We start from the raw sequence: 25,515 nt of genomic DNA, 5'->3' as shown, positions 1-25,515 counted from the left end.
AAGCTTACAATAAACTAAACATGGAGGTTGAGGATATAGATAAATCACATAAAATGCAACCTCATAAGATGCTAAGAGAAGAAGGGGGGGGAGGCTGGAAGAAAAGATTTTACAGTGGGACAATAAGGAAGAAGAGACTTACAACAACCATCACAAAAGTTGGAAGATGGAAGAAACAATAAGTTTCTCTATGTATATTGAAAACACGTAGACATGGGAGAGTCTATGGTTGCCAGCTAGCGAGGGAGGAATTAGTCAGCATTAAAAGAGAGTTCCAGAGCCTTCCAGCCCAGGGCAAAAGTATCTGGAAGGGGAATTTAATCTCTGGGGCTCCTGATGCTCCCAGCTGTTCATTCTGGAACTTTTCACCCACCTAAGACATTCACTGCTTTCAGGATTTTCCCCACTTCCCCCCATTAAAATCTCGACAGAGGAAGAGAGCTGAGGAAAAGAGCAAAAAAGCATTAAAACACTCCTTATGCGGTTTGAGGCTTAAGAGTGAACAAACTTTGCAGTCAAAAACACAAATCTATAATTGCAAAATTTCTGAAATTGGCAAATTATAGGTAAGGAAGAGTTATTTCCCATGGAATACAAGTCCTTTCTAGCCCCTTCTAAATAATACCACTAGGTGGCCACTGACAAAAATTCTCCCTATTGTCTAAGCAAACCATGTCTTCAACGAAGCCTTCATGAATATAAGTGAAACCCAACTAAGAAGGTCATACACAACATCCACTGGCTGTTTAACTTTAAAACAGTTCAAACTGTAGACAACAGGATAGGAGCAGGGAGGTGGAGGTGGGGGAATGACATGGGGAGTTAGGAACGGGGAAATGGGGAAGGGATAAGAGACAGCTCGGTTAGAACCTAAATGAGATACTTTTATTTTCTGTTAAGAATGAAGATTAAGGAAATTATCAATGTTATTTAACAGAGAAGTAAAATAAACTTTAAGGAAAGGAAAGGATACCCGTCAAAAGCAAACTTTGGAAAGGTTACCATGAAAATGACATAGGAGAAACCATGGATGCATTTTGCAGACGAGTTCAAACGCCTGTATGGATACAGCTTTTCAGAGAGGACATTAGCACAGCATAGCAACAAAGAAACACATGAAAAGTGTTTCATTCTTTATGAAAGCACAGCCACAAATGCAAGGAACAAATAACTTAGTAAAGTGTTCACAGTTCCAAGTTCATTGCCCACATTGGGAAACAAGGGTCTCTTGAAAGGAAATAGAATATGGGTTAGTTAGGTCCACTTAGGGTTTTTTTTTTAAAAACTGAGCCCTATTCATAGCTTTAATTAGGAAAATATTACAAAATTAAATGTATTCCTAAACCTTTGAGCTACTTTTAATTTTTCAAAAAGTTGAACAGAAATCATTTATTTGCCTGCAACGAGGCCATCCACGTCAACTGAATTTTTACTAGAATTCAATCAAATCAGTGCAATAATGCTAGCATCCTAACTAGGATTTCTAATTGGCAGTTATATAGAACTTTACTAAATAAAAATTGTGGAAGTTAACTCATATAACAATTACAGTTTAGCAGAGAAAAATCTCTCAAAAACATGGGGTTCGTGAACAGAAAAATTACATGCGATCTTTGATGGTAAAAAAAAAAAAAAATGGGGAACTGTAACACAATTCTCAAAAATTGAGATTCTCCTAAAATCTACTAAGCACTGGGTTACCTTCTTTTCATGCCTGTTCTGCTTTATTTTTGTTTTTAATTCTCATTGTGATACAGGCATTGCATGATATATATGAGATATATTTTATATATGAGAACCTAAGGCTCAGAGCAATCAGATAAGTTGCTCAAGACCACAAAACCAGTCAGTGGAATCCTCAGGGGTCAAATTCAGGTCTTCTGGTATTCTATCATATTACAATGCTCCTTGGTTAGTTTAGAAAAAGTCCTGATTTCTGACTACCTGTGCTCACATCCCTTTGTTTTGTAGGACTTGACATTGGGGCTCTTTCCTCTTTTCCCTTTGTCCAGTTCTGCCAAACTTCGTAGCTTTGCCCATCACTGGTTCATGCTTTCACTTACTGAAAGAACATTTACTCATTGTCAGATACCCAACAGATACTAGAAATGAAACTCAAAGGAAACACAGCTTCTCCCTTAAGCAATTACAGCCTTGTCAAGGAGGAAGAGGTAAAGGACAGTTGAATGCAATAGATGCTTTCATGCAGAAACAGAGAAAGGAGCAATTATGCTACACAAGACCAGAACCTTGTATGCATTATATAGGGCTAGTAGGTGCCAGAGAGATGAAAAAAGCAATGTTGGAAGACACACAGGATTACAAGGCCATGATGCATTATTAGGAATTGCAAGTGTTCTGTGCAGCTGGAGCAAAGATGACAGAGATGTGATTACATGTGTTAAGGTAAATAATTTAAACTTTAGCCTTAAAGCTGTGAAGCGTCCCTGAAAGACCTAGGCATGATCAAATTTCCATAACAGCATCAAGATGTCTTTTTTAAAAATTAGAATTAAATGTAGGCAATTACAATCCCTTCCATCAACAGCCAAGCAATGCTCTGTGTTCTATTCTCCAATATTAAGCACAAGCCTATTAAAAATAGTTTGATGCCAAATTTTGGAAATGATCAGATTAGACTGAGATCTTCAATAAACTTAGTTCAGTTCAACAAATATTGGTTTAGCACTTCTGTCTAGAAGGCCCTGCAGTGGGGCATTTAATTTCACAGTATTTTAAGGCAGTAAATCCTGAAAAAAAGGGAATATTCATTACTTACCTCAGAGCCTAATTTAAGAAAATCAGATCTTTCGAAACCAAAAGGAATTATTTATTTACTAAAGAAATGGCCTCAGTCCTTTAAAAGGTAAGCTTATTTAATGCAGTTAGTATTATTTACGAAGACTTGCTGTAACCAACATTTTAGGAATGCCTTCACTAGAACTATATTGACACACATTTGCTCTCCATTTGTAGCATTTTTCAAAAAGCAATTTAAAAGTTGCTATCAGTTTCTCTCCAAGGTACTCTTTCCTTCCCCCTTGTTTATTTTCTTTTTTCTTGCCATAAAATTTACACTCAATTCAGTATTCCCTTTTGTCTCCACCTGTCCAATTCTACTTATCTTTTAAGACTCATTTCATACGGCACTGTCTCCATGAAGCCCTCCGTCCTTGCTGAGTTTGAGGGGGTCACCCTTTCTCTGGGCTACCCTGGCACCCAGTGTTTAGCTATGGTTACCCCAGCACTTCACACACACTATTTAAATCATTGGTTCACTTGTTTGCTTTCCATTTAGACCATGGGCTTCTCCAGAGTCCATAACTTCACTTTGATCTTTGTATCTGCAGGGCCAGTATATACAATCAGTGGCTGATAAGTGTTGATTAAGAGAGGAAGAGGGAGGAATAAAATGCATTTTATTTCTATTCTTTCCATCATTTCTATTTTCCTTCATTGTCATTTCTTTTCTTCCTGTTATTCCTCCCCAGCCACTAATACATCATTTTTATTCTCTCAGTTTCAACACACATCACAACTCTCGATCTCTCTCTTGGGGTCCTAACTATTGCAAAAATGCTGATCCAGTATGTGTGCAGCACAGGTCTGAGAGTTTGTTTCTCCTTAGCATTGCAAAGAAGTTTGTTTTAACAGGCCCCGGATTAGTCTCCTTTATATCCCCTATTTTGCGTTGTAGCTGGGGACTCTTCATCTGCTTCAGCTCTGCCTGGTTTTCAGAGTTAGCAGCTGGGTAAACAGAGTTTCTGCAAACCCGGGTTAAAATGGCAAGCTCGGGGGAAAGTCTTCCACCTTTAAATTAAAAAAAAAAAAAAAAAAAAAAAAAAAAGTCTTGCTCATGGCCAAGGTTGGGGAATAGTAACACCTGAGAGCCCTTCAGGGGACATGTGCTGGCTGTGGAAAACCCAGCTGATGACAAAAACATGTAGCTGCCGTCCTGAATGAGGCTCATAGCTCTCAGAGAGAAGCATCAAACTGCATTTAGCAAGAATAACAGAGCAGTGATGTAAGTGACTGACATTCCTGGTAGGCGCTTTCAAAATAGTCTGTGAATTCCACAGGAGAATGCAAAGGGAATCACCTGATTCTAAAATATTTAAATGACTGCTTACAATGAGCAAGGAAGTACTCAAAAATTACTCAGGAAAAATACTTCGGAAAGGAGATTTGAAACACAAAAGGAAATTCATGTGTAATTTAGGAGATCAGAATTAGTAAAAATGCATAAATGCCTTTTGCTGTCATTTCTGGGTATCAAATTGGGTATAAGGTGTGATGAATTTTCAAATAAACTTGGTGAGTCCATCATTACTAAATTACAAATGCAGAATTTATTTTTAAAGTTATCTGCAGTGCAAATTCAGTGCATATTCAGTGCAAATTCCCTCGACATTTTTACATATTTCATGGTTGAAAAAATAAATATATGGAGACGGGGAAGATGGCAGCATAGAGAGGAGTGAAAGCTAAGTAGTCCCCCTGGAACAACTAAAAAAAACCAGAAACAACTAGTAAATAATCCAGAATAACTGCAGAGGGCCAAACGAGACCGTCCACTCATCATACACCAACCCAATTGGGAGGAATGCCCGACAACACAGCATAAAATCTGTAAGTAAAACCTGCTGATCCAAATCAGGAGATCCCTCCCCCGTAGCCCGAGCTGCAAAGCCTCGTGGTGCCACAGAGAAGCTCTCTCCCAGCAAGCAAATATAGCTCAGCTGAGCTCCAAATGAGGTTTTAAGTAGCGAGTGTGAACTCACTACAGGTACGAAACCCCAAAAAACAGACGGAGGCTTTGGGTGACAACTGACCTTGGAGAGCCGGAGGGTCGCCTTGGACTAGGTCTGAAGGAGACTGTTTCTTTTTTGGCTCAGTGGAGAAAGCCCCAGCCATTACAGTTCCCAGTGCTGTGACTCAAAGAAGGGTGGAGATAGCACAAGCAGAGAGAGAGATCACTGAAATGCTAATGACCTCCCCTAGTGGGATCTATCTTCTCTAAGAGGAAAGGGGTGGGGCCTTTTCCATTCAGAACAAGACCCCAGAGCCTGGGGGAACACGGCCACACCTCCTCACACCAGTCAAGAATTAATAGGCTAACAGGCGTCACCTGCTGGGCAGAAAAGCACAGTGACCTGAGGCATCACAGGAACCAATATTCTAAAACACACCCTCAGGGAAACCAGATACTGAGTATTTCTTCCCTCTGTGACCTGAGCCTGTTCTGGTCTGGGAAAACCTGATTGGGGTAACCAAGGAAACCATGCCTAGACAACAGAAAATTACAATCTACACTAAGAAAAACAAAGTTATGGCCCAGTCAAAGGAACAAACATACACTTCAACTGAGATACAGGAATTTAAACAACTAATGCTAAATCAATTCAAAAAGTTTAGAGAAGATATCGCAAAAGACATAGAGGCTATAAAGAGAACACTGGGCATACATAAGGCAGAAATCAAAAGTTAAAAAAAACAACTAGTAGAATCTATGGAAATGAAAGGCACAACACAAGAGACGAAAGACACAATGAAAACATACAACAGCAGATCTCAAGAGGCAGAAGAAAACACTCAGGAAATGGAGAACAAAACACCTGAAAGCATACAAGCAAAGGAGCAGATTGAGAAAAGAATGAAAAAATATAAGCAACGTTTCCGGGAACTTAAAGATGAAACAAAGTACAAGAAGGTACATATCATTGGTGTACCAGAAGGAGAAGAGAAGGGAAAAGGGGCAGGAGCAATAATAGAGGAAATAATTAATGAAAATTTCCCATCTCTTATGAAAGACGTAAAATTACAGATTCAAGAAGCACAGTGTACTCCAAACAGAATACATCTGAATAGGCCTATGCCAAGACACTTAATAATCAGATTATCAAATGTCAAAGACAAAGAGAGAATCCTGAAAGCAACAAGAGAAAAGCAATCCATCACATACAAAGGAAGCTTAATAAGACTATGTGTGGATCTCTCAGCAGAAACCATGGAGGCAAGAAGGAAGTGTTGTGAAATATTTAAGATACTGAAAGAGGAAAACTGCCCACCAAGAATCCTATATCCAGCAAAGCTGTCCTTCAAATATGAGGGAGAGCTCAAAATATTTTCTGACAAACAGACAATGAGAGACTTTGTGAATAAGACACCTGCCCTACAGGAAATACTAAAGGGAGCACTACAGAGTGATAGGAGAAGACAGGAGTACGTGGTTTGGAACACAATTTTGGGAGATGGTAACACAGCAATGTAACTACACTGAACAAAGATAACTATGAATATGGTTGAGAGAGGAAGGTTGGGAACATGTGAGACACCAGAAGAAAGGAGGAAAGATAAAGGCTGGGACTGTGTAACTTGGTGAAATCTAGAGTGTTCAACAATTGTGATAAAATGTACAAATATGTTCTTTTACGAAGGAGAACAACCAAACGTCAACCTTGCAAGGTGTTAGAAATGGGGAGGCATTGGGGGAGGGATGCAATCAATGTAAACTAGAGACTGTAACTAACAGAATCATTGTATCATGCTTCCTTTAATGTAACAAAGGCAATATACCAAGGTAAACGCAGATAAGAGGGGGGGATAGGGGAGACATGTTAGACAATTGACATTGGTGGTGTTGTCTCTTTACTCTGCTTTGATTTAAGGTTATTTTTCCTTTTGCTGCTTCCTAGCTGTCATTTTTCTTCCTCTTTCTTTTGCCTCTCTACCTTCTTTGACTCTCCCTCCTGCCTTGTGGAAGAAATGTAGATGCCCTTATATAGATAGTGGTGAAGGTGGTGAACACATAAATATATGACCATACAGAGAACCATTGTTTATTTACTTAGAATAGAATGTACAGTGTGTGAACAAAACCATATTAAAAAAAAATGGGTTGATGACAAAACCTCAAGGGCAATATACTGAGTGAAATAAGCCAGACACATAAGGACAAATATTGCAGGGCCTCACTGATAGGAACTAATTATAATATGTAAACTCACAGACATGAAATATAAGGTACCAAGATATAGGACGAGGCTTAAGAATGGGGAGCGGTTGCTTAGTATGAGCAGAATGTTCAACTAGGATGAACTTAAATGTTTGGAAATGAACAGAGGTGTTGGTAGCAAGATGTGAGAATAACTAACAGTGCTGAATGGTGCGTGAATGAGGTGGAAAGGGGAAGCTCAGAGTCATATATGTCACCAGAAGGAAAGCTGGAGATCAAAAGAAGGGAATGCATAAAACTGAATCCTATGGTGGGCAATGTCCATGATTAACTGTACAAATATTAGAAATCTCTTCCATGAACCAGAACAAATGTATGACAATACAGTTAGAAGTTAATAATAGAGGAGCATATAGGGAAGAAATATATACCTATTGCAAACTATATATTACAGTTAGTAGTATTTCAACATTTTTTCATAAACAGTAACGAATGTACTATACCAACACTATGAGTCAACAATTGAGGGGGGTTGGTTAGCGACATGGGAAGATTCGAGTTTCCTTTTCTTTTTTCTTTTTTCATCTTTTACTTTATTTCTTATCTGGAGTGATGAAAAGCTTCTAAAAATTGAACAAAAATTAAGTATGGCTATGGATGCACAGCTGTATGGGGATACCAGGGGCAACTGATTGTACACTTTGGATCTTTGGATGATTGTATGGTATCTGAACAATCCCAATAAAAATTTTAAAAATAAATAAATATATATATATATATATATATATATATATATATATATATATGGGTTGAGGAAAGTGTCTAAGAGCATTAAAGGAAAGTATTTATACTGAAATGTTTAAAAAAAGAAAACAGGCCTAAAAATGGCATGCTCACTTCGTAATACAGTTATAACTGAAAATATGCTTTTACTATAGAAATGAACAAGCAAAGCAGGGTAAAATAATTGCATAAGATCTCAAACAGATGATTGTATATCAGTGTTAATAGCAGCATGATTCACAATAGCCAAAAGGTGGAAACAACCCAAGTGCCCATGAACAAGTGAATGAAAAAAACAGAATGTTCTACAGACACACAGTGGGATATTATTTGGCCATAAGAAAAAAACGAAGTTATGAGACATGCTGCAACATAGAAGAACCTTGAAAACATATGCCCAGTAAAATAAGCAAAGCACTTAAGGACAAATAGTGTATGATATCTAGAAATAGCAAATTCACAGAGATAATAGAAAGTATAATAGAGGTTACAGGGGGATGGAAGGATGAGGGAACTGGGAGTGTTTGTAAAAATTTTTAACAAATTAGTTATTAGAAAAGTGAAATTAAACAGTAGCATCTAGAGATTGGGAAGGGGTGTGGGAGAACCTTCAGGGAAGATGAGTATGCAGATGACATGAGCATGTCTACAGTGTTCAAAACTCAATGAATTACACGCTTAAGTATTAGGATTTTACTCCATATAAATTTAATGTCAAAGACTCAAATCAAATAGACTGTAGTTAATAAATTTGCTTTTAACAGCAGTATGGGTTAGCAATAACAAATATCAATAACAAACAAACAGAAAAAAAGTAGAATCTATAGCAACAAGGCCAAAAAAAAAACATAATTAACAAGACGGCTTATGGACAAGAGGGGGAACTGGGAAAACTAACTTCATAGGCTCGTCCAAACAAAAGTTTTCATGGGAGGTTTTTAAAAAAACATGCATTTTAGAGAGTTTGTTAGGGTAACCCTAACGAAAGTACCAGGAGAGCAGGGAGTTTTGTTTGCTTTTTAATGCTATATTCTTGTGTTCAGAACAATACCTGTCACATACTAGGTGTTTGATAAATATTTACTGAATAAATGAGTGAGAGAAAGATACATGAATGAATGAATGAATTGATGAACATGAAACATACACCATTTAAACTGAGCCCTCTAGTCTCTTTGGGATGCCTTGTTGACGTCAAGTGATAGAATACTTGGAACTCTCTACCAGGTAGAGAAATCCCTTCAAGATGTCTCATCAGGTTAGAGAGGAAATGGAGTTTGCTGGTAAGCAAACTCATTTTACGATCCCACAAATTCCTTTACTTCACAAGTTTAGGAAACTACTCTTGTATGGTTTATCCTGACTTTCACAACATAATCCACCTGCCACCTCCCCCCACTCTATGCCCCCACCTACAACCACTCTCTGCCTTGCTCCCTGTGCTCCAGGCTCAGTGTCCTCTTTGCTACTCCTTCAGCTCCCCAACCATTGCCCTCAGCCTAGAGTGCTTCTCCCTCTCTCATTTCCCACAGGCCTCTGCTCACAGGTCACTTCATCAGAAAGGCCCTCCCTGACCCAGCCTAGATGCTACAGCCACCCGCACAGGCCCCTTCTGCACTCCTCATTCCATTCCCTGCATATTTTCCACCAACTTATTTTGTTTTGTTTACTTCTCTATCCCCAACTACATAGTAAGTGCTCAATAAATACTAATTGAATCAATAAACAAAGACACAGGAGCATTTCATGTGCCACTTCAGGGAGGCAATAAGATAAAGTAGAAAAGGCCTAGCCTTTTGAATCCCATTTCTAAACTATTCACTCTCTGTCTGACCTCGAAATTAACTTCCCTACACTTCAGATTTTTCACCTGTAAAACAGGATTAATAATACTTATCTGGCATATATTAGGCATCTATTAAATGCCAGTTCCTTTCCCCTGCCTCCTTTTCATGGCCAGTGACTAACGTGGCTATATTGTTAAACAACAAACTTTAATTGGTTCACAAGTTCTGAGTTAGCCATGAATGAAAGGAGAAATGTGTTGAGCAGAGCCCTTAAAAGTGTCATTCCCACCAACCACTAATGTTGATCGTGCTTGTATTTGATAACTGATAGATTGGATACAGGAACAAAAAGGAGACCTTCTTTCTTGAGGGCACTGTCACCTGAGTGGGAAACCAGATATATATATCAGAGGATGGTTTCCTGGAGACACAGAAATTTCCTTGAAGCACGACTGTGGAATAATGGTAAGCCTGGGAAGTATTCCAGAGAAGGGGGAAACAGAAAACAAATGGGAGTATGGCTAGAGCAGGGGCTTTATACTGAAACGTAATAGGAGAAATAGTGGAAAGGAAAAGTGAAGTCAGTCTGTGGAAGGTCATGGATGTCAGACTGAAGAGACTAGATTTAATACTATAATGAATAGAGAGCCACTAAAGTTGTTGAGTTCTTTAAAAGTATAGAATCCTATAATGAAAATGATAAATCTTAAACATTCACAGAGGTTTCTGAAAGCCAAGTACTAAACAGTGCTAACGGATCAAAGAAACAAATGACAAGATTATAAATGGAAATGAATCAATATCCTAATCTTCCCTGGTCATCACTTGATCCACCATGGAGGAGAAGAGACTTTAGCTGGAAGAGACAGAAGAATCGCAAACCACAACAGAGCACCAAGAAATGTCAACACACTAACACAGAGAGACCATGAAATCTGGCCTCCAAGCAGCTAAGGGCTGTACCTGCAGTCTCTATTTTAACAGCAGTACCTATGGTGAGACAACTTCCCCTATCAAATTTTCTCTCTTAAAGACTACCCACTGTTCTCTTCCTTGGGGTTTGATTCCTTATTCCTTATTAATTCTGGATAAAAACACAAAAACTTTATGGGTTCCAAAATGTTGAAAGACCTACTTATGTGTGCCTAAGAATAGCAAGAAGGAGGCAAGAATCATTTATTTCACCTCAAAGAGGAAAAGTAGAAGTTACTTTGTTACAGATGGTGCTAAAAGTCTTTCCAGAGCAGAATTATTTTCCTATGCATTTTTATTGTGAACTTTAACATATATACATAACAGTGATAACTTTCAAAATATGATTCAACAAGTAGTTAGAAAGCAAACTTCAAAGAATGTCATGGGTCATGGTTCCACAACTTCAGCCAGGTCCATTATTGTAAAATATAACACACACAGAAACGTGTTAACTTTCGAAGTATAGCAGAGCAGAATTCTATAACAGAATTTAGCAAGGAATAAAAAAGTTTTGGGACATAGGAAACCAATGGCTATGTTTGGGGGTTCCTGAAGTTTAAAAAGGACTGGCAAGGAAATAACAAGATGACATTTGTATGCCTAGATTTTGTGTTTTTCTTGGGATCCACTCTTCTCACAGCATGGATATGATTTATTTAGACTCTCAAAGAGCTTTTGATAAAGTTTCTCACAAGTGGCTATTATTTAAACTTGGTAACCATGGTGTGAAAGGAAAAAGTCCTATCAATGAATTAAACGAATTAAAACTGTTTGAGACAGAGGGGCAAAAAGCAGAAATAAATGGACAATTCTCATGTGTAGAAAGGTTAATGATTGAGGTCTCTGGGGCTTGTGGTAGCATCAGAGTTATATTTAACTAATGACCAAGGAAGGGGAGCCCAATTCTCAACTCCCTCCATTCTTTACACATCAGCCCCACACACAGAGTCCCCATTGATTTGAAAGGCATTTGACACCTGGAGGAGGGAAAGCCAGTGTTGAGAAGAAGTGCTTAAAATCCAGGAAAGAGCAAATAGGTAACCGAATGCTGACACAGAAATTCATGCTGATATCCCCAAATGTAAAGGGGACAGAAAAAAAAATAAATTAGCAGAATTTTATTTCTGCACAAAAATACACGGGACTTTTCAAAAGACAGGATAGGGTATTTGAACAAAAATTCCCTAATTTATTGGCAGAACGAGAGCAAATTTTCCTTATGAAGAACAGCTCAAAATGTGGTAATTTTGATCTGCAAAAAACACAAAATCTTGTTCTATAAATTGAGAAGTTTAGAGCAAACAAAATTGAAACAAATAGGAAAGAGAAAGAATGACCAATTTGTTGAGACAAACTTGAAAAATTGGTACAGATTTCAACAAAGCATAACCTGGCATCAAGGGAATAATTTAGAAATCAAATACGTTAATTAATTAACATTAATCCTTTATGACCTATAACTCAACTCGCATTTTCAATGACTCAGAATTACATCATGACAAACATTCACAAGAGGGGCTTAGAAGAGCCAACAAACTCGTGATGTGACTGACTTTCTGTAAAATGGATATAATGGTGATTAAAAGGGTTAAATGTGACAATGTGTGTAGCGCACTTGACACAGTAAATGTATAAAAATGTTAAATAATAATTGTTATTATTACTAACATTTAAGATATACTAAATCTAAAGTTACATGCTACAAATAAGCAGCCTAATTCAAGTCACTGTGACTTTCTTAGTTACATCACAACTATGACTCAGTACTGAATAAAACATATAAAATGCTTTCAAGCAAAGTAAAAACATAGCTTTAAAATATCTTTTCTCTAACCAATTTTGTGCAATGAGAATTACAAGTTGATCTAAATGAGTAAAAAAGAACACCACAAAACACCAGATAAATGCTTATCACATAGTTTATAAATGTACAAGTACTAGATTCAAGCTTACCTTGCAGACAGTATTTTAATAAGCTCTTTTCTATTCTGTACTCGCAGGTGGTTAGTCTTATACTTGCAGTCATCAATCAATTCAGGCAAATTCAGGATCTAAAAGGGAAAAATAATTTAAGTTTAATTCACAGGCTTTTCCTGTACTTGCCTAAGGGAGGTAGGGTTCAGGGTCTACCACTCAAGGAGTCATTAAGCCTTGCCAGTGTTTACCCCTCTCAACAAAGGGATGTAGAGGAAAGGATCACATAATTAGAATGGATTATGCTGGTGACTGGTTTTGTCCTTTACAGGAGGTTTTTACTACATTTAAGCATGTATCCAAGTATGAGAGCACAGAAAATGTTTTCAGAACCCCATAAGTCTTTTGCCCATATATGAAAATATAAGAAAAGAGTTATCAGACCCTCATAGCAAGTCCTCTCTAAAGAAATAAGGAGAGAGACACAAAACTGGCTCAAACTGACCTGATTCTGACAACCAATATCTAAGTGCCTGTATGCCCTGACATAAAGCATACATTCAACATACATCTTGTAGACACATCACTTATTTATTCCACGTGTAAATAAAATAATATCTGTCCCAGTGGTCCTATCCAGGATATTTGGATGAGGTGCTAAAATGAAGGGAAAGCATATACATGTCCCCCAAATGCTCACCATTAAAACAATGTCAAATTACAAGATAGTCTTCCTAAAAAAGTGTCCCTATTTTTGTTTACTATGTCTCCCTGAAGGAATAACGAAATGTTTGCTCTTCCTCAATAAAGGAAAATATATCTTGCAAGTCCCTTCAGACATCTTGCAATTTTAACAAGACCATAATGAAAGTACCAAGTGGATTTGGAAGGGTAGAGAAGTTTTAAAAAGAATGTGTTGAGGCAGTGTTTGGCAGTTGTGTGGGAGAGTCAGAAGGGTAAGCCATGTGGCTTACAGAAAGCTTCACTACCTCTATTAATGCATTTGCTTTAAATATAAACATTTAATGGCTTCATTTGTTTCCCACAGTTTCAGTAAAATCAAGCCATTAATCATCTTACAAAGGAGAGAGAAATGAAGAAGGTTCCCTAAAGTAAAGACACCATCACCGTGGTGTGATTTCTCTTCCCCATATTTTACTTAAACATACCCTTTAGGGATAATAAAGACAGTGTTACTCTCCCAGATTTTAAAGAGTGACACCCCATAGAGTGACCTTTCTAAAACACTCCCCATCGCCACACCTGATCCCAAAATTGGTCTCAAGTCTTGTCCAGGTATCAGAACCCCTGTCTCCCTAACAGTGAATGAGTCATTTCAAGGAAAAGCAAGTGTTTTCACTAAATCAGAGGTTAAGATTATAAATCTGGCTGCACCCAGAACATACTGTGAACTACATAAAAAACTATGGACAACTGCACTCAAGGGTAACTGGAAAGTTCTCATTGCCCTTCTCTGTACTTGACTTATTTGACCTCCTTTGTCTTTGTAAAATAGTGGGTCAAAGAAGTTATCCTTCTGTCATCAGTTATGCCAGTACTGAAAATGTTTCTGATTATAAGCTTTCTTCTGATGCTTGAAAATGAGCGCTGCCTCGGATAAAATTAAATAACGTGTGAATGTTCTTGACAAATGCACTAACCAAATATGAAGTATTCTGACTAGGTGCTATTTCTCCCCCCAAAATTAATAAAGTATATTCTTGTTTAAAAAGAAAGGAGAGAAGGAAGACAGGAAGGAGGAAGGGAGGAAGGGAGGAAGGAATGGAGGGAGGAAAGGAGGGGGGAAGCAAAGGAGGGAGAGAGGGAGAACTCTATAAAAATGAAGAGACATGTTAACAGAAACTGCTGAGGGTTTTAATATTCTTGCTACCTAATGGACCCCATCTTCCTTAGAGCAAAAGCCAAACTGTTACCTCCCTGACATCATCTCCTACTCTGCCCCTTTTCTCCTCTGCTGCAGTCGTCCTAGATCGTCAATGTTCCAGGAACATGCCTATCACACTTGTGCCTCAGGACTTCTGCACCACTTATTCCCTCTGCCCAGAACATCTTCCCTCAGGCATCCGGTGGCTAACTCCCCTCTCCTTCACTGAGTCTGCTCAAATGTCAACTTCTTACAGTGACTGCCCTGACTACTCCACTTCCATCACAGCCCGCCCTACTCCCTTGATTCCCCCTTCCCTTAGTCTAATTTTTCCATACACCTACCATCTTCTAACATAGCTATCATGTTTACAATTTCTTGTCCATCTCCCCTGCTAAAGTGTATGCTTTATGTGTATGTCCTCTGGTGTATCCCAAGTGAAGTGCTGAGAACACATTTGTTGACTGACTGACTGACCCACAATTAAACAATGTGAACACCTTGAGACCTATGACATTCTAGCCATTACTCTATGCACAGACCTTATTCCATCTAACCTATAAACAGTTTTTTAATGCAGATAATTCCTATGATCTATGGCCTCTTAAAAGAACTGTTTGCCAAGCAGGAATTGTGGCATAGCCATTCATACTGTTGTCATTTCAATTTACTTCTGTACATTAATGATAGAACACATGTTCAATTGCTACTTACAATGGCATCTAATGGATTACACTATAACTAGATGGTGGTAATGGTAGCACAACATTGTAAACATAATTAACAGCACTGAATCATATATTTGAATGTGGTTAAAAGGGGAAATCTTAGGTTGTATATACGTTACTAGAATATATTTGGAAAAAAAAAAAAAAACCATAGGCTTATACGACACAAACAGGGAACCCTAATGTAAACCGTGGATCTCAGTAAACAGTACACTTCAAATAACATTTGTTTTTCAATTGTAACAATTACACCACACTAAGCAAGGTATTAATAATAGGGGGGTATATGGTAACTCTGTATTTTCTGCATGATTTTTCTGTAAACCTATAACTTACCTAATTTTTTAAAAAAAAATGGATACAGCGCCACCTGAAGGCAGTACCCCTCTTTGTATAACTGTTGGGAGAGGTGCTACAAGCATGTGAAAGATGCCCTCTGGAATTGTGCAACTCTGTGGCCTGCTGAAGACAATCTCTGAGCCATTAAGATCTACCACCTCATGGGAAGACTTGCCCAAAGAGACTGTTCCTTTAGCATAGTTCTTAGCGTTGTGATTCTGTCTGATGAAGCTCTCCTTGCCTGTTCAAAATATTCAATTCAATCCAATAAATATACACTGAGTGCACCAAAAATTGTCATCTAATACTTAATACTATAATTCAATACTGAAATAAAAGGATATTGTGTATGCAGAAAGCACACAAACAGAAAAATGAGTTATACTATAAGATTTAGCACTTTTGGGATCTACTTTTTAAATATGGGAAAAGTGAGGCTCCTTTGTGAAAAACAAAATCTTAGGCTTCCTAATTTCTCAACAAATTCAGACTACCTCTGCCTGTGCAAATGGCTAAGTCCTTTGACAAGGATTTGTTTGCAAATAAGTTTACTGAGACAACAAAAATGTGTCCATTATTCAAATTACCACTTCATCTTTCTTTTGACTAGTGTTTACATGGTATATTTTTTCCATCCTTTGACTTTTAACTCACCTATGTCATTATATTTGCAGCAAATTTTTTATAGACAGCATAGAATTGGATCATGTTTTTGTTTGTTCATTTAGTATATTTAGTCTATTTTGATTTTTACATATCTGTGTAGTTTTTAGTGACTGCTCTCCTAGGTATAAGAACGTATGTATGTAATTCTTCTAAGCCTACTTAGAATCAATATTTTACCACTTCAAGCAGAATATAAAAACCTTTCCTTGATATAGATCCCTAGACCCTCCCCCATTCTGAATTATATTTGTCTGACATATTATATCTACATACATTGAAAACCCCATCAAACAATATTTATAATATTTGCTTTCATCCATCAAACATATATGAAAGACCTCAAGAGGAGAACAAGAGTCTATTACACTTACCCAGATATTTATTATTCCTGTTTTGCTTCCTTTATTGTTTGTGTTCCCAGTTTCCTTCTGGCACCATTTCTCTTCCTGATGAAGAATTTCCTGTAGCAATTCTTTTGGAGCAAGTCAGCTGGCTACAAATTCTTTTAGTTTTTCTCTATCTGAGAATATCTTTATTTAGCCTTCATTTTTTTAAGGGTATTTCCATTGGATATAGAATTTTAGGTTTACAATTCTTTTCTCTCAGTCCTTTAAACATGTTGTGCCACTTCATTCTGGCCTCTGTAGTTTCTGACAGGAGATCTGTAGTCAGTTGGATTATAATTCCCTGTTAGGTAATATATTGTCTTTCTCTGGGTACTTTCAAGATTTTTTTCTTGCTCTTCAGTTTTTAGCAGTTTGTCACATTTGGCGTGGATTTCTTTGGGTTTACCCTCTGTAAAGTTCACTGTAGGTTTATGTCTTTCACCAAATTTGGGAAGCTTCCACCCATTATTTCTTCAAATATTTTTTCAGCACTATACTCTTTCTCCTCTCCTGGGAATATGATGACATAAATATTGAACTTCTTGTTATTGTCACATAGGTCTCTAAAGATCTGTTCTTTTTTTGGGGGGGGCAATCTTTTTTTCTCTCTATTGTTCATATTGAATAATTTCTATTGATTTATCTTCAAGTTGACTGACTTCAAGTTACTCCATCATCTGCATTGTAATATTGAGCCTATTCAGTGAGAATTTTTTTCAGTTATGGTATTTTTCAGTTATAAAATTTCCATTTGGTTCTTCTTCATATCATCTATTTCTTTGCTGAACCTTTCTACTTTTCCATTTATTTCAGGTGTCAATGATTTCCTGTTGCAGCATTGTATAATAGCTACTTTAAGACTTTGTCAGATAATTTCAACATCGGTGTCATCTCAGCATTGCCATTTATTGATTGTCTTTTCCTGTCTAAATTTTGTTTCTTTATATGCCACACAATTTTTGATTGTATAGTGGACATTTCAAATATTATATTATAAAGCTCTGAGTCTTGTTCAAATGTTGTTCTTGTTTATACCAGGCAATCAACCTGGTTAGGTTCAGACCACGAATTCCAACCCATCTGTTGTGTGCTTTGGTTCTAATGTTGGATCAAAGTTCAAAGGTTATGCAGTGCTATTTGGATCTGCCCCACATATGCCCCACCTGATTTTCATGTTATGACCTGGGCAGTTGTCTAATTGTTAAATCAGTTCTGAAATCTTTAGTGTGCTGATCAGGCTTGAATCCACACATGTGCAGCTCAGGGATGAACTCAGGAATTCATAAGCTTCAGAATCTCTTTCACAACTCTTCCCTCTCTGCAGTCTCTCCAATACTCTCCATTTCTCTGGAGCTCCCCTTTTAATTCCTCCAGCCAGAGAGCTGAAGCTTTAGGTAGCTGACTCCTACTCCATGTCAAGTGGCAGGAGGGCAGAGAGAAAAAGCAACACAGGTTCAAGCTTCTCTTTTGGGATCACATCTCAGGGATGGAGAGGAAGGTTCCCCTCTCTCAGAGTTTTGGCTCCTACTAGCTCACTTTACTGCAGTTTCTGCTGCTGACACACAGGATTGGTTGGGGCAATCATATGAGAAAATGGAAATGAGGGAAAAACAGACTATTTCCATGCACTCTGTAACATTACGAGCTCCATTTCAAAGTGGCAAACTCACTGCTGATTTAGAGGTACTACAAATTCTGGTGTTCTTCCCTGATCCACCTGCTACTATTTACTTTTCAGAGCCTTCAAATAAATGTTCCATGGATTCTGTCCAGTTGTTTTATTTAACCATTGTGTTCAGTGGAAGAGTTAGGGGGAAGTGTGCTAATTCCATCCTACCCAGAACCAGAATTTCTACACCTAACTTTTATACAGGCCATTTATTAAGTTCATACTGGGATCCACTATGTGGCTAAGTGTTTTGCTTATCTAATCTAATCTAACTCTTTAAATAATCCCAACATATTAGTATAGCTATGTATTATAATCTTCATATTATACCTGATGAAATAGATGCTTACATACAATTAAGTTCCATGCCAGAGGTCACCTGACCAGTGATAAGTCTCATCATATACCTTAAGAATTAAAGTATATGTCCTCATACCACCTGTTACAAAATCAACTAAAGTACTTATTAATTGTACTTACTAAATTACAGTTTCCTGTTCCCAACCCTGGACATACTAAATAAAAATCTTTGAGAATGGGACTCAAGGGATTTCTATGCATACTGAACTTGAGAACCAAGGCATATTGCCTTCAATAAAGGAAACCTTCAGTCTAAATAACTTTAAAAAGGTTGTCAATGTTCTTCAAGTAGGAATATCCATTAGCATTGGCATCAATCAGCCCAAAATAGCATACATATGTTCAGGTTCCCTACTCTTCTGTATCATGTTAAGGGACATAAAATAGGATTTATTATAAGCCAAGGTTCATTTTAAAATCAGGAATATTTTCTGAGCCCTAAGCCTTGAATCCAACAATCTCGCCCACTCCAATCCCATGAGAGCTCCCTGATAGAGCTCTTCCCTGAGAAGTATTAGTTAACTAGTACCTCAAATTCTATTAAGGAGACCAGGCATAGATAAATTCCACACATTCATTGCAGACAACACACGCATTTCACCCAAGGATATAGAACTGCCCTTCTTTCATGACGGACTTCACTTAGCTAAAAAACAATTTTGATGGGCTCCCTGTAAAAACTGGTGATCTTACCTTCTATAAAGCCAGTTTGAATATTAATAGATAAATGTGAATTTTTAAAAAAAACACTTAGAGGAAACTCTCTTATTCACTATATGTGCCTAGAAAAAAAGCACAAATCCTTGTACCAAAATAAGGAAATGGATGATTTTTCTTAGGTGAAAAGATTGTTAGGGCAAGTTTACAACTAAGGATAAAATTACAAAGGTTGAAAGTGTACATCAGATTGCAACATTTGCCCAGGATGCCTAATAAATGATGTAAATAACACTAAAATCTTGTACAAATGAAACTTGTCTTCTGAGAATCACAGATCTTATAGGTATTACCTTAATGGTTCATAACAGGGATTATCATTCCTAACTCACATATGGGAAAAAGAAGGTCAAATGTACCATTACACAAAGCTTTCTGCTACTCTCCTTTTACAAAAACCTGTAATAGCGCACCCTTTCAATAGGTCATATTTTAGTACTAAAACGTACGCCAAGTATTCTGCTTTGAAAACAAAAATCTTTTTCCAAAAACAGTGTACTTATGGATATTTATGAGGCCATTCAAACGTTTCAAATTCATCAGCAGTAATGAATCAAAAATAAAAAGAACTCAGTACAGTTATTTTCAACAACAGTGAAGAATATGTCAACCAGTAATTTTCTTTTTTTTTTTTTCCCTTTTGTTTCTGCAGAGAGCAAACTCCAAAACATATGGCCCAGGGAGAAAATCTGTACTCATTTATAGCAATGAACTGGCTTTTACATCTCTGCAGCTAGAGTACGCAAATGACTTCATAAGCAACAGCTTCCGTATGTTTCATATTTTTAACATTGACCGTTCATAATAAAGATTCTTTGATCCCAGATCAAATGTTTGAATCAATTTTCTGTGCACTTACTCAGAGTCACCATTACAAACGCTCTCCTCCTATCCACCTTAGATGTTGCAGCCCCTTCCGCAGTGGGAACTATCACCATTTGTCACCTTCTCCGGGGCACTTCCCACCCCTTTGCTGTGGTTTCAGCTCTGCTCGTTAACCTCCCGTACAAAAGAGGCACCGCAATAAATAATTTTTGTACATAATAAGTTGACTACAAGAAGTAAGCTTCCCCTAAGGAATTCAAAGGCATCTTTAATGAAACTTAAAGCTCATGGCAAGGGGTTAGTACAGAAACTGAACCTCTATTATCCAGAATAAAATCCTCAACAAGCGAGGTTCTTACCTACACATAAGAAAAATAAAAACAAAATCATAAATACACATTTTAAAACTAGAATAAAATATGTTCTATTCCTAGGATTACAACTGGAAAAAAGTGAACTGAAATCTAAAGCCTTAAATAAAAACATAAGAACAAAAGTCTGGATAAATAGTGGAAACATCAAATCCAAAATAAATAAAAATGTCTAGGCAATGCAAAAAATTTAGACTCTCCGCAACATAAAATTGTTTTAAATGATTCCCAGGTGTTTTTAAGGCTTTGTTGAGGAGCAACATTTTTTATATAACCTTAACTGCTAAAACATAAAAATATGAATTTTGCAAAAAAACCAAAAAACTCATTTAAAAAGGCTAATTTGAAAAGTGTTTTTTTTTTTTTTTCCATTTTCTAGTGCTAAATAAAATAAATTCAGTAGTAGATTAACTATATTTGGGCCTAATTTGCCTTTACATAGTAAAAAAAAAAAAAAAAAAAAAAAGCCAAAGTCCAGGGTTAAAGACCCTTTAAAATTGAATTGAATTGTACTGTCCCTTTTCATTTGGTCTAGTAAGGAGGTCAAATTTTAGGATAATCTAAGCTACTACGATTCTTCGTTTTCAAATGTAGCAAACTGCTGATTCAGACCCAGCCCTTACCATGTCCAGCTATGCAAGCAGTATAATTTTAGGTGACAACACAGGGTCCTGAGCTGGTTATGGTCTTAGCAACATCGTTCCATGCAAAATTGAACTTTCTCTGCTTTCCCCAAAATGAGTTGTTGCACTTATCCTCTAAGCCATCCCAGTGATTTTAGATTACCTTGCACATGGTAGCGAACTGTTGGTTATTTCCTGCTCCAACTACCAAATAGCCATCCTTGGTTTTAAAAGCCTAAAATAAATAAATAAGAACATAAATATGCAAGCATATATACAGATAACTATAAAAGTTGGTTTTAATTTCTAAAAGTTTTATAGAGAGAGTTTGTACTAAAACAATGTTATTAATTAATTCACTACCAAAAAAATTAGTATCTTTTCCTGGTATATTTGCATAGTTGTTCTCATTAGGGATTTTGAAAGCACTTCCCAACTCGTCCACTATTATATCATTGAAGGAAAAAGAGAAACTTAGAAAAGTAAGGAAAACACTTTTACCTCATAACATTGAGTTCTGTATTCAATATACTATGTATTAATGTTGAGTTTTTCCTTGTAGGGCAAAGAACAATACAGTACACTATTTTCTACAAAGTATAAAATGAATAAGTAGAAAGAAGGAAGGAAGAAAGGAAATGTATTCCTCCTACTATGCGTAACATGATATCTGAAGAGCATTAGGTTATCAATAGTAGTTTTAAAATGCTCATGTATCAATCAAATGATTGCATCCATATAATAGAATGTTGACTAAAATGGATCTCAAGCATAACATAACAAGGTTTTATTCTGTTTACATTTTTGCCTGATTTGGTAAGGAATGTTATTAACAAAATATCACATGAACTATTTTAAACATTTATTTTCCCTTCTCCACAAAAAGCAAAAGCAAAGTGAGTATTAATAGATAATGCATGAGTGATTCTCAAACTATGGAAAGGAGAGCTGCAACAGAAATGTGAGTAAGGGACAAAGGATATTTGAGCCAAAGTGGAACTATTTCTAACTGTGAAGTTACAGAGGTCCTTTTTTTAATTTTTTTTTTGGGGGGGGGGGGCTTGCTTTTTCTCTGGGGGTTGAGGGGGTGCTGAGAGTAAGGTGAGGAGTGGGTAAGTAAAAGTGAAGCAATTATATGGTACTAAGTATAATGCATAGCAATGTTTTCAAAAGTTGGATCAGTGATATATGCTCTACGAGTCTGTTTTTTGGGAGGTTCATTTCTTTTTAATAAATGAAGAAATGCCCCCCTTTTGTCCTTAAGCCTCCACCATAATCATGAAATATATTATGAAACATACCTTTACCAATAATAAATTTAATATTTTAAAGCAGATATAATCAGTAAATGATCATAGGAAAGTGAAGACTGAATAGCAGCTGTGCCATAAGAACATAGTTAGACCAAAGATCACCAAATAGTAGATTTGTAAGGATTAGGGTAAGATTATGGGGTTTTAAAATAATTATTTATTACTGTCATTGTTGCTATAATGTTTACTTCATAAATACATTTTAAATACATTTTTAAATAAATAATACATTGTCACTACAGAAAACTGGGCAAGTACAGAAAAACACGGGGGGGGGCACAGAAAAAAGCTACCCATAATATTATCATCCAGAGGAAACAACTGTTAATAAATAAAGAAGAATATTTCTTTCAAGTCTTTTTTGATTCATTTTTTACATAATTTACACAATCTTAACTGTATATAAATTTCTATTCTGCTTTTTTGCATTTAACATCCTATCAGAAGTATTTCTGAATATCACTGTTTTTAATGTTCCAAAATACCAATTTCAAAATTTGCTTAACCAATTCTAGTTCAATGAAACTGGAGGGTATGTTTGCTTTTTTTGTTTTGTTTTGTTCAAATCAAGCCCTAAATCATACTGTTAATATCACAAATAAAAACATTTAATTTCAAAGTGAAATTCTAAAACCAAATGTCTGGTCTAATCAAGATCCCTTAAAAACCACCCTTGTCCCAATAAGACAGGCAGGATACGGCAGCAAAATGGATTCCAGCTGTACCATTTACTTCACCTGTATAACATCAGGCCAATTACAAATTTCAGAGCCTAGGTTTCTACTTCTATAAGGTAGGAATGATCAATACTTACTTCCAGAATTATTATAATGACTATGATTCATAAAAGTATATTTGTTTACATATTGAGCAAATATTTCTTGGCATAATGTATTATGTGCCAGACTCTGGCACACACAATGGGTAGAAAATGGCAAGCAAAACAGTTGTAGTCTTTCTCCATATGAGACCTACATTCTAACAGAGTATCAGACACTAACCAAACAATAGCACAAGTGACAAGTACTAAAAAGGAAAACTACAGGATACAATGAGATCTGATAGCAAGTGGACATAATCACACCTTGCATGGGGGGGCTGTGGAGGAAAGCTTCCCAGAAAAGTGATCTCTGAGTTGAGAGGAGTTAAGTCGGTTGAGAGTCGTGGAAAAGGAGTCACTGACAGCAGAGGGAACTGAAGGTACAAAGCACCTGGGGTGAGAAGGAGCAACAGCCCACGAGTGAAGATGAAGAAGGATAGCACAATTGAGGTGGTAAAGGAAGACAAGAGTTGGGTCATTCTAGCAGGGGCCAGATGAAGTCAAAGGCCCTATGAAATATGATATCATAAAACCAACGGGAATTCACTAAAAGAATGACTTGAATGATCAGATTTGCCTTTTTAAAAGATCCCTCTAGTTTCAAGGTGAAGAAATGACTGGAGGATAAGATTGGAAATGGAGAGGCCAATTAGGAGGTGGCTGTGATGATCATGGCAAGAGACGATGCATTTGATTAAGGTCCTGACAGTGGAGGTGGAAGAACTTAACTCAAGGAATATTTAGGTGGTAAAATGTACTGGAGTTGGTAATGGATTAAATATGACGGTTGGGAGTTCAAGGTTGAGGGTGGAGGGGGAGGGAGTTGTCATGGATGACACTTAGGCTTTTGAGGAACTTTTGAGATATTCCAGTGGAAATGTCATATGGGTAGGAATTGGGGGCCAGATGAAATACTGAGGAGGTAAAAACTTGGGAGTCATTTGCTTATAATCTATAACTGAATTCATTACATAGATGAAATCATTTAGGAAGAGAGTTCAGACTGTAGAACATGAAGAAAAGTGAGCCAAGTGTTGCATCTTAAGCTACTTACATTTGAAGTCCAGGCAGAGGGGAGTGGCCAGAGGCAAGAAGAGGATTGAAGAATGCCTACCATGTGGACTTTCATTACTTAGGCAAGAGCCATCCTGGTGACATGAAAAGCATGGAATGAAGTTTGGAGTGGATCAAGGAAGAAGCACCAGTTAAGGAAATAGAGGGAGCGCAAGTAAATATCTATTTGAGAAGTATAGCTGTAAAGAGGAGGAATAAGCAAAGGACTGGAGAAAGAACATAGGGTAAAGAGAAAGTTTTAGTACAGGAGAAATCTAAGGATATATAAATAGTAGTAGACAGAATCCAGTAGAGAGGAAGAAGTTGAAAATAATAGGGAACTTATAATTGTGCCTAAAAGTCACCCCCAGAGAACCTCTTTTGTTGCTCAGACGTGGCCTCTCTCTCTAAGCCAACTCTGAAAGTAAACTCACTGCCCTTCCCCCTACATGGGACATGACTCCCAATCTCCCTGGCAACATGGGACATGACTCCTGGGGATGAGCCTGAACTTGGCATCGTAGGATTGAGAAAGCCTTCTGGATCAAAGGGGGTTACAGAAATGAAACAAAATAAAGTTTCAGAGGCTGAGAGATTTCAAATGGAGTCTAAAGGTCATTCTGGAGGTTATTCTTATGCATTATATAGATATCCCTTTTAGTTTTTAGTGTATGAGAATAGCTAAAAGGAAATATCTGAAACTGTTGAATTGTAACCCAGTATCCTTGATTTTTGAAAATAATCAGGTGACTGTGAAAAGCTTATGGCTCACACTCCCTTTATCCAGTGTATGGACAGATGAGTAGAAAAATGGGGACAAAAAGTAAATGAATAATAGGAGGAAGAAGGGTTATGGGATGTTTTGGGTGTTCTTTTTTTACTTTTATTATTGTTTTTATTCTTATTTTTATTTTTTTATTTTTTGGAGTAATGAAAATGTTCAAAAATTGATTGTAGTGGCGAATGCACAACTATATGATGATACTGTGAACAAATGATTGCACACTGTGGATAACTGTACGGTATGTGAATATATTTTAATAAAATTCTATTTTAAAAAAAAAGAAAATAATAGGGAGAGGATGGAACCCAGAACACAGACAGAAGGAACTCAAGCCTTAAGGAGGAAGAGGGACCTCTCCAGGACTTTAACATGAGAGAACTCACATAGGATAAGCATAGGGATAGAGAGGCAAGTAACTGTGTCAGTTTGGTGCTATGGAAGTTCTCACTGGATACTTCTATTTGGTTATGAAATATCAGGTGAGGTCATCAACTGAAAGTAGAGTGGGGAAATATGAGACTGGAGACTGAAAACAATGGAGATGTTTTGATGTATCATTTTA

General features: G+C 36.9%; 1 protein-coding gene across 7 annotated transcripts in view; it reads right to left on the bottom strand.

The window, feature by feature from the left end:
- SUGCT (succinyl-CoA:glutarate-CoA transferase) overlaps nucleotides 1-25,515 on the bottom strand; it is a 769,056-nt gene that overhangs the window by 424,182 nt on the left and 319,359 nt on the right. For all 7 annotated transcript variants that reach the window (XM_037837131.1, XM_037837129.1, XM_037837134.1 and 4 more), the window contains 2 exons: nucleotides 21,147-21,218; nucleotides 12,454-12,551 (listed from right to left, as the gene is read on the bottom strand). In XM_037837131.1, the coding sequence (XP_037693059.1) occupies nucleotides 12,454-12,551; nucleotides 21,147-21,218 (170 nt within the window). The remainder of the gene's footprint in view (nucleotides 1-12,453; nucleotides 12,552-21,146; nucleotides 21,219-25,515) is intronic.

Source organism: Choloepus didactylus, chromosome 5 (assembly GCF_015220235.1).
Source record: "Choloepus didactylus isolate mChoDid1 chromosome 5, mChoDid1.pri, whole genome shotgun sequence".
In the NCBI taxonomy this organism is placed as follows: domain Eukaryota; kingdom Metazoa; phylum Chordata; class Mammalia; order Pilosa; family Megalonychidae; genus Choloepus; species Choloepus didactylus.
This window is presented reverse-complemented; position numbering and strand designations above follow the sequence as displayed.